The sequence below is a fragment of the Hippopotamus amphibius genome, chromosome 5 (genome assembly GCF_030028045.1).
Source record: "Hippopotamus amphibius kiboko isolate mHipAmp2 chromosome 5, mHipAmp2.hap2, whole genome shotgun sequence".
In the NCBI taxonomy this organism is placed as follows: domain Eukaryota; kingdom Metazoa; phylum Chordata; class Mammalia; order Artiodactyla; family Hippopotamidae; genus Hippopotamus; species Hippopotamus amphibius.
In genome coordinates, this window is record NC_080190.1 from 59,200,667 (window position 1) to 59,215,839 (window position 15,173).

The 15,173-nt window shown below is 50.8% G+C and overlaps 2 protein-coding genes across 7 annotated transcripts in view; one reads left to right on the forward strand and one right to left on the reverse strand.

Moving 5' to 3' along the window:
• LOC130853680 (actin nucleation-promoting factor WASL-like) overlaps positions 1 to 11,458 on the reverse strand; it is a 41,150-nt gene extending 29,692 nt beyond the window's left edge. Inside the window, exons 1-3 of one of the 4 annotated variants that reach the window (XR_009053846.1) lie at positions 11,368 to 11,458; positions 8,160 to 8,237; positions 7,855 to 8,071 (exon numbers count right to left, since the gene is read on the reverse strand). Coding sequence is in view for 1 of the 4 variants with exons in the window: in XM_057735933.1 (XP_057591916.1) it covers positions 8,178 to 8,237; positions 10,314 to 10,697 (444 nt within the window). In the remaining 3 variants the exon portion in view is untranslated. Of the gene's footprint in view, positions 1 to 7,854; positions 8,072 to 8,159; positions 8,238 to 10,313; positions 10,712 to 11,207; positions 11,343 to 11,367 lie in introns of those variants that run through there. The other 3 variants (XR_009053845.1, XR_009053844.1, XM_057735933.1) reach the window with 3 other exon arrangements.
• Positions 1,509 to 15,173, forward strand: part of DLG5 (discs large MAGUK scaffold protein 5) — a 129,459-nt gene continuing 115,794 nt past the window's right edge. The window contains exon 1 of one of the 3 annotated variants that reach the window (XM_057735930.1): positions 1,509 to 1,551. Coding sequence is in view for 2 of the 3 variants with exons in the window: in XM_057735928.1 (XP_057591911.1) it covers positions 10,965 to 11,268 (304 nt within the window). In the remaining variant the exon portion in view is untranslated. Of the gene's footprint in view, positions 1,552 to 10,888; positions 11,269 to 15,173 lie in introns of those variants that run through there. The other 2 variants (XM_057735928.1, XM_057735929.1) reach the window with 2 other exon arrangements.

The following is a 15,173-nucleotide window of genomic DNA, read 5'->3' on the forward strand; positions in this document are numbered from 1 at the left end:
TTTAGCACTTACTCCATTCTGCTTGAATTACTGTTAGCTGTTAACACGTCTGTCTCCCTCTGTCATTAATTTATTCATTCAGCTGACAATTACTGAAAGTCTCCAAAGTGTCAGCAGGAGGGAGGGGGTGACAGGAGGGAGTTAACCAATAAAAATGAGCAAACCCGGCTTCTTTCCTCCCCGCAGCTCAGGGCCTCTTTAGGGAGACAGACAGATCGCCAACAACGTGGTCTCATTTGGCCCTGTGCCTTCAGGGCCTGGGTTCTGATAGAAGTGGCAGCACTGGAGCTGAGGGGGGTGACTCCCCGAGGGGGTGTAGGGGCCTGCCTGCAGCTCTGCAGCCTCCCTGCCCGCCTAGCACAGCAGCGAGGCACTCAGGAGGCGCTGGCTGGGGCCGGTACGCAAGTCAGAGGGTCACACAAGCTGCATCAACCGCCCCTAGGAAGGGACTTCAGAGAGTCCCGGTTTGGGGTCCACTGTTTCCCAGGCGTGCTGGTTAAAAATCCAGCACCTCTGCCCTGGAGGGCCTGGCCTTGCAGGTTCTGGGTGGGCACCCAGGAAGCTGGATGTTAAACTCGCTCCTCTGGTGTCACATGTGTTGTTTCATTAAGTGTACATTCTTTTCTCTTTTGAATGTAAGGTGTGTTTCCCTATTTGGGAGGCCCTCAAGTGATTGGTGGGGGATTAGCAGGGCTGCCTCCTCTTTCCCAGAAAAGTGTTAGGGTTAGGGTTAGACCTGAGGCGGACAGGGTCTTCATTTCTGTCCCCTTGGTATTTCTCTTGGGTTAACGAAGGTTTATGGAACCAAAATTAATAAATAAGAGAACCTAGCATTTCTCTGAAATGTAAATGAATCTCACTCCCAAATTTGGAACACCTCAAAGATTCTTCTATTAGCATCTGTGTTCATTTGAAAACATTCAGAGGCAGCACAGCAAGGTGATGCAGTTAATGCCCAGCCCGGGCCCTCGGTGCTGTTCTCCTACTTGCTACTTGTGCAACCTTGGGCACATCATTTGCCTTCTCTGTGACTCAGTTTCCCCATTTGCGGTACATTCTTCAGAGGGTTGTTCTGAGAATTAATACAGTCCATACATGGCACCATGCTAAAAAGAACAGTAACTATTACTATTGTTTTTCTGGCTTTTGTCTTGCAGTGAGAAGGTGGGGCCGGCCTTGGGTGGAGCCAACCTCAGGAAAGAAGGAATTCCTCTGGAGTCAGCTGGGCTCCCAGAATAAAAGAGGCTCAGAGAGGCTGGGTGGGGCACCTGAAACCTAGGAGGAAAACTCCCTGTAGAGGGCAGAGCTCTGTGTACAGGCCATGACTGGCCTTCCCTGGTTGGGAAGCTTCTATGGCTCCCGGTAACTCACTACTGACTAGATTTCTGCCCTCTTTAGCCAGCTTCAGTTTCACCATAGGTATAGGCTGACACCTGGGGGATTCCTGAATGGGCTCACGTGCTGTGCTTGCTCTTGGAGTCTGGAAGTCAGAGGGGAGGAACTGAAGACTGAGACTGGTTTCTCAGAGACCTCCTGAAGAGAGGACCTTGGGTAAGTAGGCACTTTTCCCACCTTGGCTTCAGGTTCTTCCCTTGAGAGCAATGAAGGAACTCAATGTGTGGACGTACCCACATGTGCACAGAACAAGAGGGAAGTGGGTTATGTGGCTGCTGAATTGAGATCAGAGGTGACCCAGGGAGTGGGGGGCTTAGCAGAAGTCTCCCCTACAATCCAAGGCAGTTTCCTCCCAAAAGATTCATGTCCCAAACTAGTATCCTATTTTTACAAGTAAGAAAACTGAGTCACAAAGCAATTCAACAATTAGAAGGTGAGGAAAGAAATGAAGATATCTCAAATGGGAATAAGCAAAGGCTATCTACTCTGAGGTTTGCTCTAGCAAGTGAGTTGGCCACCATCACTTGCTTTTGGTATGTAGAGAAGGGGTAAAATTTTATAGTGGAAAAAGGGGAAGACTTCAGGTATGCTCTGATTAAAGGCTGTTGGCATGGAGAGGATTAACTAGAAGTAGACATCCTGTGTGATTGGTTAAGGGAGCATATTTGGCTTTCTCCAGTTGGTCCTGCGTTGTAAGTAGATGCAAAATTAGGGAAGCTGTCAGTTATTAAGTCCTGGTCGTTTGAGGCTGATTGCTACAGGGGTTGTTGTTTAGTTTCTGCAGACAGATTGGCTGGCTTTCTAAACTGGTTGCTTCAGATTTTGGGTCAGAGTTCTATTTTTATGTATGGTCTGGCCATTGTCCATTTGTATATCCAGTCTCTCAGAGGTCTCCATGGCCTTGCACTTAAGCAGCTACCTGTGCTGTGACCTGTTGCCACCAATGCAGAAATGCGTTGTGTCACTATGCCTGCCTGAATAAGACCTCCCACAGAGGGGCTTTCCCACCAAGGAGCAACTCTAGTAAAACTGCACAGAGCTGGTGGTTCCCGGCTGGAAACTGAAGGCCGATGTTCCATCAGTTCTAACATGCTGTTTCTGGCTTGTGTTCATTCTAACCATCTCCAAGAGTCTTATGGGGCCCTGGGTCTATTTGCATCTGATTTACATGTGTCTACAGAAGGGACAGCTGTTGATTTCTAGCTTATTCTGCAGCAGCTGGGTCTCATTCCTCTGAAGGCAGGGTAGTTTTTTTTTTTTAATTTTATTGAAGTATAGTTGATTTACAATGTTGTGTTTAATTTCTGCTATACAGCAAAGTGGTTCAGATATATATATGTATATATTCTTTTTCATATTCTTTTCCATTATGGTTTATCACAGGACATTGAATATAGTTCCTTGTGCTATACAGCAGGACCTGGTTGTTTATCCATCCTATATATAATAGTCTGCATCTGCTAATCCCAAACTCCCAATCCTTCCCTCCCCTTGGCAACCACAAGTCCTGTTCTCTATGTCTGTGAGTCTGTTTCTGTTTCATAGATGTGTTCATTTGTATATAAGTGATATCATATGATATTTGTCTTTCTCTTTCTGACTTACTTCACTTAGTATGATAATCTCTAGGTCCATCCATGTTGCTGCAAATGGCAATATTTCATTCTGAGTAATATTCCATTGTGTGTATATATATATATACATATATATATACACACCACATCTTCTTTATCCATTCATCTGTCGATGGACATTTAGGTTGTTTGCATGTCTTAGCTATTGTAAATAGTGCTGCTATGAACATAGGGGTGCATGTATCTTTTTGAATTATAGTTTTGTTTGGGTATATGCCCAGGAGTGGGATTGCTGGATCATATAGCAACTCTATTTTCAGTTTTTTGAGGAACCTCCATACTGTTTTTCATAGTGGCTGCACCAACTTACATTCTGGCAGGGGTAGTTTTGATATACTGTCAAAAGCTCTTTGGCCACTCTCTGACCCTAGAGATTGTCTCCCCTGCGAGGTGGCAGACACACACAGCTAGAAGGGCTGGGAGGGGCCTCAGGTCCCTCATCTGTAACATGGAGCTGATCATAGTACTTACTGACTGCCCATGGGTGTGTGGAGAAGAATTGGGGACTTCAGGGGAAGCCTTTAGTATAGTGCCTGGGCGTGTACTTAGCACTCAGGAAAGGGGAACTGTCATAGTTTGCTCTTTTGGGTTGTAGTAACCCCAGAGACACTGGGCCTCTCAGACTAAAGTCTCTGGTCCAGACCAGAAAGATGGATGTGCTCTGTTAGGGAGTTCCTGAGTGTGATGACAGGCACTAGGAGCAGGTAGACTCCTTTCTAAGGTTCTTTTCTTTTCAAAATTATTTTTGGCTGCGTTTGGGTCTTCATTGCTGCATGTGGGCTTTTCTCTACTTGTGGCGAGCAGGGGCTACTCTTCGTTGTGGTGCACGGGCTTCTCAGTGTGGTGGCTTCTCTTGTTGTGAAGCACGGGCTCTAGGTGTGCAGGCTTCAGTAGCTGTGGCACACAGGCTTAGTAGTTGTGGCACACAGGCTTATTTGCTCTGTGGCATGTGGAATCTTCCTGGCCTAGGGATTGAACCCGTGTCCCCTTCACTGGCAGGTAGATTCTTAACCACTGCGCCACCAGGGAAGTCCCTCTAAGGTTCTTAAATGTTTTAAATCCCTGATCTCACTCAGAATTTTGCCCTGTCCTGGTACCCTGGGCAAGTTTTATCACTAAGTATGAGCCTCTCTCAGATTTCTTGTTTTAAAATCTTAGGGCACTTGCCTCTGAGCTATTTCTGAACTAAGAACAAAAACAATCTGGAAGAAAAATATCTTCATGATTTGAGAAGCTACCAAGAGCCAAGCCTAAGCCAATTTTTTCTAAACAGGTGTAGTTCATTTCGTCATCATAGCATTCCTAAAGAGTTGCCTGAAATGCATTTTCATAAATAGCATTCCATTTTCAGCATCCTGGGGGAGTTCCTTCTTTTAAGGCACTCTTCAAGGAAATCCTTTTAAATGTCACATCTTGGATGTTGGGCCACCTGCAATTTCTGGGGTGTGATGGCAAAAGGATCCTAGGGAGGCTTGCTTCCCCGCTCATATACATCCAAGTGTTGGTACTAGTGCAGTTTGTCCTCACAGGCACCCACGCTCACGCTGAAACAGCCCCACTCCTGCCCACAATGCCCTCACCCTAATTGTGCATGTGTGCATATGTAAGCTCACATGTGAACGGACTCACTCTCAAGGAACCTTGCTTACTGCCAAAGGAGCCATATACACGGGGAGCAGATCCCAGGATCTGTTTCTTCTCTAGGGAACAGCTGTTGCTTATTCAATGGGACATAAAGCCTAGGGTCAAGAGGCCCTTGGGGCCCCCCCGCTCACTCAGCCCGCAGAGAAGGGCTGGTTTCTAGTTATTTTCCTTTGAAAACTTTCCCTCCAATTGCTGGTAGAGAACTGGGTTCTTTTTTCCAAAGATACCACAAACAACTACCCCCAAAGCAAGTCCTGGCAGGGGAGTAGGTGTCCCTTGGTTCATACAACAGGGTTTTTTGAGTGCCTATCAGGGGGCAGGCACTTTGGCAAGGACTGGGGGTTCAATAGTGAACGGTTGATATTGTTTCTGTCCCAGAAAAGCTCATAGTCTTTGGGGATCGTTAGTCTTCTACTGCTGCCATAACAACATTTCCTAAGATCTCACAGCTCTGTAGGCCCGAGGTCCAGATGGCTGGACTGGTTTTGTTCACTCAGGGTCTTGCCACGGTAAAATCAAGGTGTCGGCCAGCTGGGCTCTGATCGGGAGGCTGTGGGAAGAATCCGCCTCCAGGCTTGTTCAGATTATTGGCAGAATCCATTTCCTTGCTGTCGCAGGACCGTGGTCCCTGTTAGTTTGCCAGCTGTTAGGAGCCTTTTGCTCCTTAGACCCTCTCTCTGCCCTCTTTCATGTGGACCCCTAGATCTCAGCTGGCAATGGCACGTCAAATCCTTCTTGTGCTTAAAATCTCCCCGACTTCCCCTTCTCTTGCCTCCAGCCTGAGAAAATTCTCTGCTTTGAATGGTTTGTGTGATTAGATTGGGCCCACCTGGATGATCCAGGATGTGATCCTCATTTCAAAGTCTGTAACTCTAATCACATCTGCACAGTCCCTTTAGTCATGTAACATAACACATTTCATACCCAGAGGTTCTGGGGACTAGGGCATGGACACCTTTGCGAGGGTGCATTCTGTGTACCAAGGGGATAGAGAGAGGTAAATGGCAATTTTAAGAAATACACGTTGATAAGTGTTAACAAAGGGGAGGTAAAATGTTGCAGTGACAGCTAGGAGCAGAGATATCTAGCCTTTTGAGGAGGAGGTCAGGAAGGCAGGTCTGGCTTCCTAAAGCAGGTAACATCTAAGTTGAAATGTGAAGAATGGGCTCTGAAACAAAGCGTTAAGGGTCCCAGCAGCATTGTGCTTGCAGAACCTGGGAGGGGCCACAACCTCCCTCAAGGATACACTAAGCTGGGGAATGTATTTCTTTCTTTCTTTCTTTTTTTTTTTTTTAATAAATTTGTTTATTTATTTGCTGCATTGGGTCTTCATTGCAGCACACGGGCTTTCTCTAGTTGCGGTGAGTGGGGGCTACTCTTCATTGTGGTGCGCAAGCTCCTCATTGCTGTGGCTTCTCTTGTTGCTGAGCACGGGCTCTAGGCACATGGGCTTCAGTAGCTGCGGCACACAGGCTCAATAGTTGTGGCTCACGGGCTTAGTTGCTCTCAGTCATGTGGGTTCTTTCTGGATTAGGGCTTGAACCCGTGTCCCCTGCATTGGCAGGCGGATTCTCAACCACTGCGCCACCAGGGAAGTCCCCTGGGGAATGTATTTCTGAGTAGAGGCCTCTTTAGTGGGGTCTGGTGGGCCAAGCTTGTATGCAGGGCAGGGAAAAGCAGGAGAGAGTGGAAGTCCTGGTGCTTAGCCCCCCAGGGCTGGAGGCTTTGCCTGAAGCTCCCAGCCTGTTCCCCACGTGCAGTTCCCCCCTCTCCATTTTTTGCAGATATTATTTTGTGAAGTGGGGCTTCAGTGCAAAACTCTTTTGTTTATTCATTTATTATGTTTGCTTATTAATTAAAAAGTATCTGTTGAGCACCTACCACATGCCAGGCATTGTGGGAGGGGAATATAGCAGAGAACAACATAGAAGGGGCCCTTGCCCTCACCTGCCATCTGCATACAAGTGAATTAGAAGTCTTTCTGCTGGAGCCCATACCATTCTTTCAGGAGCCTAGAAACATCTGTCAAAAACCAGTTGCTATATGCTATGGGGAGTCTTTCCTTTCAGATGGATGAGACCGTGGAAGCCAAAAGAACAGTGACACCTGCCATTGATTGAGCACTAACTCCTTTGAAATTATTCTTGATAATATCCCTATTTTACAGATGAGGAAACAGACACAGAGAGGTTTACCCAACGTTACCCAGCTAATAAGGTGCAAAGCCATTTAAATCAGACATTCTGACTGCAGCAGTTGCCTGCTCAAGCACTACATCGGGGAGTTTATTTGCCTGCCGCATACTGGGCATTGTGCAAGGGCTTTGTATAAATCCTATCACGGAATTCTCCTAATAACCCCGCCAAAGGGTGACGTTTATTCCCTATGTTGAGATGTAGAAGCGGAGGCTCAGAAAAGTTAAGTAATTAGCCCAGGGATACCTAGCGAGTGAGTGTCAGCATGGGGATCGGAGCTCATGTCTGTCCTGCTCCAAAGTGAGTGCCCTTTAAAAGGGAGGGAGTGTGGGGGAGAAGACGGATGAAGAGCCAATGTGGAGAGAAAGGAGCCGGGGGGAGAGACGAGAAGATGTTCTCAGGGTGGGGTGCAGCAGAGCAGGGTGGATGCTGGAGGAGGTGTGAAGCAAAGGCCTTGGGGTGGTACCAGGAGGTTTAGGGGGAAGAGCACTTTTCCAGGGGGAGTTGTTATCAGAAGTCAGATTGCAAAGCACCAGGCAAGGGATGCGAGGTCCATGAGCATTTGGAGGTTCTGGTGTCAGGCACTGGTTCTTTCCTGAGGACATGAGAGAGGGAAAGGGGGCCTTTGAGAATGGGGAGACCTGGGCCTCTTCGTTGACAAAGGGGAGGGAGGCCTGAGCCATAGCAGAGAGGGAGACCGTGTGTGCGTGTCTGTGCAGGGAGGGGGTATAAAGATTCTATCCAGAGCATGGAGGGCTGTTCTCAGGGAGGAGAGGCCCCCTTTCTCTAAGATCAGAAAGAGGAAAGGTACATAAATCTATAGAGACATTCTTAGGCAGCAGAAGAGTGAGGTGACAGGGTGATTTGTAAAATGGGGACACCCATCTTTGTCCACTGTGATGAGACTGTATTACCTTCCTGGGGCTGCCATAACAAATTACCACAAACTGGGGGGGTGGTGCTTAAAATGACAGAAACAAGCTCACAGTTCTGGAGGCTGGAGGTCAGAAATTGGGGTGTTAGCAGAATTCGTTCCTTCTGGGAGGCTCTGAGGGAGAGTGTTCCAGACCTCCTTCCCCAGCTTTTGGAGGTTGCTGGCAACCCTTGGCTTTTTTTGACTTGGAGATGCATCACTCCAACCTCTGTGTCTGTCTTCACACGGTCTTCTCCTCTGTGTGTGTGTGTCTGTGTCCAAATTCCCCTCTTGTATAAGAACACCGGACACTGGATTAGGGCCCACCTAATCCAATACGACCTCATTTTAATTTGATTACATTTGCAAAGAACTTACTTCCAAATCAGGTCACATTCACAGGTGCTGAGAGTCAGGGTTTGAACATATCTTTTTGGAGGGGAGACACAATTCAACCTAGAACAGGGCACAAAGGAGACAGTATGAGGGAAGGTGCCCTGAAGGATATAAAATGGTACAGAAATACAAGTCATATCAAGATGATTGGCTAAAGGACTCTTAAGGTCGAATATGTTTATAAAGTAAGCGATTTCCTCCAGAATTTATGTTTTGCCTAAAACCCTAGAGTTTCCAACAGAGGGTTTGCTGAAAGTAGTCATCTATCACTCTGCAGCCCCTGGGAGAAAGCACTCTTAGCAAATGGACTTCCTCTCTGCTTCCCCGGAAGGCTTCCAGGGGCAAAACATCCATGCTCCCCACCATTCTTTTAGGGGTTACTGGGAGACGATGCCTTCCTTCTGCCCTCTCCTATCTCAGGCACCATTTGGACCTAGGACTTAGTCACAATTTGTTCTAACCACAAACCAAATTACTCTCCAACTTCTCTTCTGTTCCACTTTCCTCCCACCCCTAGATTTCTAGTTAATCCATCTAGGAACAGAGGTCCAAGTGTGTGCAGAAGAGTGGATGCCTTTGTAGATATTTAGGATGTAGGGGAACAGGTGGCCAGAAGGGGGAACCATCTCTCAGGGGCAGGAGTGGGAAGGACAGCGAGGGAGCCTGTCTAGACCCCTGGCACTGTGCAACAGCCAGCCTTCCCCTCCCCAAGAACCTTGCTCAGCCATAGAAGCCCAGACTACCTAAGTAGGGAGTCCTCTGAAAAGGGCTGAGTTCCACCATTTTGGAGTCCATTTTGGGTCGTGGAGGCCTTAAAGAATTTGCTTAAATCTATGGACTTCCATTCCAGAAAAATATGTACATGTCTACAAAAAAGTTCAGATAATTTCAAAAGCTTCCCTGATACCCTCGAGCTTATTCATAACCCCTGATGGAATACACTCTCCCCACCCTGTTTTCCTGAGGAGAAAACTGAGAACAGCCAGGGTAATTGATTTGCTCCCACATTGTGTAGCTATTTAAAGGGAAATCCAAACTGAAGTGCAAACTCTGGTACTTTTGTTCTAACCACTATATATAGTGTTTATTTCCACTAAATAAAAGACTCCTCCCTTAAAGAAGCAGAATCCAAGAAAACTGCTTTTAGGGGGAGGAGTGGAAGTTGTCGGGGTGGGAGTGACAGTCAGCAGAAAAAGCACCTTTGGCCCCCAGTGTTTGTAAAAGAGTTTCACTCAATGGAACCCAGACATTTGCAATGGCCCTGGGATTTCCACTCTACATTCGCAAGAATCAGTTGGGGTTCGAGCTTTTAAGGACCTCCTCCTGCAGTCAGGAGGTGAGTGGTTATGTGTCCACAAAGGGCTATAATGGAAGGCAGGAGACATTTTTGGACTTGGAGCCCAACTGTAGATCCTCGTTGAGGGTATCAGGGGAGCAAGGTTTCTGCAGCCCATTGATTTACCTTCTCCTAAGACTAGCTATAATGTGGGGTGACATCTAGGGAGGAGAGCACTTCTCTTGCCAAAAAGATGAACTGGCTCCACTGCAGACCCCACCACCCTCTTCCTCCTCCAGTAACATATCCCCTCCCCCTCCCCCCAACATCCAAGCTGGGGACCAGCCCACCTAAAATGGGGGTGAGGGGAAATCCTGATTAATCGAGTCTCAGGATTATACTGGGACATTCTCTATATGAGAAATCCACGGAGTGGGGAAATCTCACAGATTTGGGGGAGATCTTAATTTGGAGATGGCCAAGTTTAGGGGACATCCCCTCTATTGTCTCCAGTCTTCATTGTGGAGTTCTCAGATTAGAAGACCCTGGGTGGGGGGCAGGGTTTCGTCTGAGAGGGTCTCCAGTGGCTTGGGGTCTGGCCATGTGCCTGGCCGAGGGGCTGGGGGCGCGGGCCGCTTCCCGCGGGGCCCCGAACTCCGCGTCCCCCACTGCCGGCAGCGCCTGGGCCTCGGAGACCGGGAGAGCTGGAGCGCGCGGCGTCCCCGCCTCCCAGGCGGGCCGGGGGCGGGGAGGTGGGGACCCCTCCCCTTCGCCCATCCCCTCGGGGCCGGCCGCCCGGGCGCTTGAAAGGCCGGCCGGGGGAAGGGAGGGGAGCGGAGGGGGAGGGCGGAGGGACTGACCGGCGGCGGCGGCGGCGGGCATGGCGGAGGGGCCGGCGGCCGCGGGGCCCCGGTGAGGCGGGCTGGGGCGCACGGGCCGGGCCGAGGCGGCCCCCGAGCCGTCGGGGGTGGGGGGGCCCTGGCGAACACGGCCGGGCCACTTTCCTCTCGGAGGTGTGATCGTGTTCGGGGGGCGGCGCCCGGGCCGGCGTTTCGGGGCGAGTTTTCTCGCGGGGCCGGCGAGGGAGCGGCGCGCGCCGAGGGGGAGGGGAGGGGGAGCATGCCCGGCTGGAGCCGGGCCTCGGGGCGCGCCCCGGCCGCCGTCCCCACCTCCGCCTCCTCCTTCTCCTCCTCCGTCTCCTCCTCCTCCTCCTCTTCCAGTCCCGCCGCCGCCGCCGCCAACATGGCTGCGCTCCTGAGCCCGGGAGGCGGCCGCTGCTGAGCGCCGCTCGCCGCCCGGGCCCCCAGCCCGCCCAGGCCCCGGCCCATGGCCCCCGCGGCGTCGCGGCTCCCGGCGCTCTAGGGCCGCCGCCGCCGCCGCTCGCCTCCCCGGGGCGCCCGGGGCCCGCCGCCGCCGCCGCCGCCCGCTTGCCCGCCCGCCCGCGCGCCCGCCGGCCTCGGGGAGCCCGGGAGCCGTCCGGCGGGGCGGGGCGGGGCGGCGCGGCCGCCACCATGGAGCCCCGGCGCCGGGAGCTGCTCGCCCAGTGTCAGCAGAGCCTGGCCCAGGCCATGACGGAGGTGGAGGCCGTGCTCGGGCTGCTCGAGGCCGCGGGAGCGCTGAGCCCCGCCGAGCGGCGGCAGCTGGACGAGGAGGCGGGAGGCGCCAAGGCGGAGCTGCTGCTTAAGCTGCTCCTGGCCAAGGAGCGGGACCACTTCCAGGATCTGCGGGCGGCGCTGGAGAAGACGCAGCCTCACCTGCTGCCCATTCTCTACCTGAACGGCGTCGTCGGGCCGCCGCAGCCCGCCGAGGGCGCCGGTGAGTGTGAGACCCCCGCCCGGCCTCCCGGACCCGCCTTCCGCGACTTCTCCCCCCGGTTCTCCTAGCGCGGGGGTGGGGGGAGTCGCGTTCATCTACCTGGAGGTGGCCGCGGGGAGGACCGTCCCTCCTCCAGCCCTCCTGGGGAGGGGCCGACGCGTGGCTCCCCCACTTCACATCTCCTCCCCCAGTCCCGCCCTTGCGGTGAACAATGCCCCGCACTGCAGGCCCTGATGCTCCAGGTGCCGCGGCAGCGGGGTCTCCCCCGAGACCACCAGGTCCAGCCGCGGGACGACCTCGGAGGGATGTCCATCAGTCCCTTTTCTAAGACCCTTCACCATCCATCAGTCCTTTGAGAGCCTCTGCTAGCCTTCAATCAATGATAAGGTCTAGAAGAATAGAAGCTGGGTCAGGGCCGGTACTCCTGAATTTTGGTCCCTGCCACCCCGTTTCAGGACCACTGGTGCCGTTTCACTTTCTGATTTTCTCAGCTCCCTCTGCCCCAGAGCTTAGTCTGTTTGCTCGCCTAGACTTGTGGTTGATTATGCACAATGCCTGCTAGGTTTCTTTGGAAACTGTGGGCCGGGAAAAGTTGGGGAAGTTGCATTGCACCATGGGAAAATCCTAGTAGTAGCTGCTAGGGCTCAGTTCCCTCCCTGAGGGTGCTGAGCTGCCTGAGGAGGGAAGGCTGGTGACTGGTTCTCTCGGGTGGTGGTTGACAGATTTGTGAGTATTCATGTGTGTGGGGGGGTTACTGCTGGGAGTTTGTGGCAAGTGGTAGGCTTGGCATGGCCTGGTTGGGAAGTGTGGAAAGCCAGGCTTTTAGACAAGGAAACTGCGGAAGAAGGCATAGCACTGAGGAAGGAAGAGCCAACATTTTTGGGGCACCTACTGTTGTGGCAGACACTCTGCTTTATCACGTTTGTTACCACTCTGTGAGCTGTTATTCCTACTTTGCCAGAGAGAAAACTCCAGCTTGGAGTGCTTTAAATTGCTCAAAGTTTTGGGCACCAGGAGTTTTCAATTATGACCCATTGTTTTATTTAACCCATTTGGAGCCAGGAAGCAACAAGTGCCACCTTTTCTATGTCTTGTCCATGTTTTAAAAGGGAACAGAGAGGGCTGATGAACTGCCTTTAACAACTTGGAGGCCACAGACTGATGAGAGTTGTTTATTTGCCTGTTAAAAGCCTCACTTTTTAAGGAGATGATTTTTATAAGCTGTTCCTGGTAACAGCTCCATTGGATATTGGCCATCTCAACCGACTTTTTGTAGTGAAGGCAACTGACACACAGAGAGGCTAAATTGCTGGCCACACAGCAGATCATTTCATTGGTGGCCCTTCTGTCTCCACTTTGGGTTTCTGACTCTGTAGCATTTCTGTCCCTCAGACTTGCATTGTCCCCCAATTTTGATTGTTTCTGAGTTGCTGGGCAACCCAGTCTTTGGATGAAGCTTTGGAAGATGCTAAGAAGAGCTGTTAGATGTGACCATGAGGATAAGATCATAGGGAAATCTCTTCAGGGATAACTTTTTCTTTTTAGTTACCTTTCTGTCTACCTAGCTCTCTGTTTGAAGGAGGAGGTTGATCAGGGAAGCACAGAAGTTAGAGTGCAGACTCAAGTCATCATTGGGATGTGTTTGAATCAGTGCTAGCTTTCATCTCTGGAATAGATGGATGAATTGTCATTAATTAGGTCCTTCCCTATTCCATTCCTGGTGGAGAAGGTGGGGCCTCACAGGGCTGAAGTTCTGGAAGATGGTCCTGACATCTAAGAAAGAGATGAAATAGGGTTTGGATTTTATCCTCAAGGGCAGGATTTCAGACCCTAGTTTTACCACAATGCAGAGCTCTTGTAGTTTTTCAGGGCAAGTTAAGTTCATTTTAGTTAATACTTTAGAAAAAAATTAGGATAGCATTTGGTCTGGCAAGATGCCATGTGGAGCTTCTGGGGTTGAGGGGTGACTCTGTGTGCAAGGAAACCACAGTGTTGGGATCTTTTAAAGGATGAATTACTGTGCAATGGTTTTCCAGCTTTTTTTCTTTTAGCCAGGGAGCCCCTCTTATGGCGTAAAGCTCAGTGCCTAAAAGAACTGCTCAGGTTGAAGGAATGGAAGCACCTGTTTCACCCCTGAGAAGCCGAAGTCAGGGACACTCAGCCCTGCATCCTGGCTCTTGCTCTCCTAGCAGGTTCCACTCTGCACACAGGTGCACAGTTCTACTTCTAAGTTAGCCTTAGTGTAAGACTCTAGTGGGAGCCCCAGAGAGGAACCAGTTGGCTTCGTAATGATCCATAGCTTCAAGGGGAGGCCCATTTGTCACTTTCTACGTTGGAGGTGCTGCCATCACCGTTAGGGGCTCCTTTGGTGGATTCCACATCTCATGTGGGCCCCCAGTCTAGAATGCCCATCCCCTGGCTGGCACTTGTGTACTGTGGGAGTTTGTTGTCCTGCAGGTAAATGAGGTCTATCAGCTCCTCACATGGGGCCTGGAGCTGGGAGGAAACTGGCCTAGGTGGTACTGGGCAGGTAAGCAAACCAAACTCATCTGTTCTGCTCATGCTCAGTTAGAGCCCTAAACATTTCTAATCCACCATGAGCAGGCCTGGGGTATGAAGGTGACTAAGAAAACACAGAGTTGTTTTATTTTGCGGCGGGGGGACTTCTGTACCATAATTGGTAGTACATTGCTGTTGAGCATTTTCTGTCTTATTGCGTACTTTAATACCTCACTTAATTCTGTTGGCAGCCAGTGCCTTTTCTGTGTTACACTGGGTTCCATGCCCCCATCTGTGAGGTCTGAGGACAGGCCAGAAGTTGCAGGGCAGAAAGGAGCTGGAGTCAGGCTGAGTGCTTGCTCCTGATTCCGTGTTGGGGGTGGTTTTTCCTGTTACCTGGTTAGACCCTCCCATTACGATTTCAGGCCATTTCCTGCATTGGGGAACTCTGGAATTTTGTAGCCTTTCCTTGTCCCAGTACATGCATCTGTAAGGAATGAGTGAGCCCCTTTGTCTCCTCTGGTGGTAGAGAGAGGAGAGAACTGTTCTCTGACTGGCTCGGGTCTCTCGAGTTTTTCCCACAGTAGTACCAGAATCCTGTTTGTTCACTCGGAACCCAGGAGGTCCTTTTTTTTTTTCTCTTTGATTCAGTTGCTAACATCTGGGTTTTCTCACTTCAAGCTCTTTGACCTTCTGCCCCTGGAGTCAGGGTCCCTTCCTGGCCCTGGGCCTCAGGGTCCTCATCTGTGAGATGGGGCTGGGGGATGCTGCGTGGCCTGCCTCAGCCACTGGGAGGCAAAATGTAATTGGGGAGGACTGAAGTGCCTGGTCCTGTGCTTGGTGCAGGTGAGGCTGGGGTGCATAGGATGTAATTCCAGCCTACAGCTTGCTGCCCAGTTTGGGGAATGGGACACTCAGGAGAGTGACATTATGAGATAGCTCAATTGAGTGATACAAATACAAGCAAGCTTTTTCCTCCTTTTAAAACTCTACTACATGCTTTCCCCAAATACTCTCATCTACCCTTAGTGGCTCTAATTACCATCTAAATGTGGAGGGCTTCCCAACCCATTTTCATAGCAGCCGCCTCTCTCCTGGAGCAGAAGTGGCAGAATGTGGTGACTGCCTGCTGGCACTCTCTACTGTGTGCTCAGAGCTAAATGTCTCCTCCTCTTCCCCTCCGTGCCTCCTCTTTAGTTTCCTGGAGAGCTGGCTGATTTGGCTTTGCTAGAATTAAGAGGATGGAGCCAATAGTGTTTGCTAGAGGGACTGGGGCTTGAGCTGGGTGTTGAAGGGGTGCTCTGAATGTGCAGAGGAAAGGAGGACGTTCTGGGTGGGAGATACAAGAGCAGAGGCCTAGCTATGAGAAGAGCAGTGTGTTTTCAGGTTGCAGAAATTAGACCAGC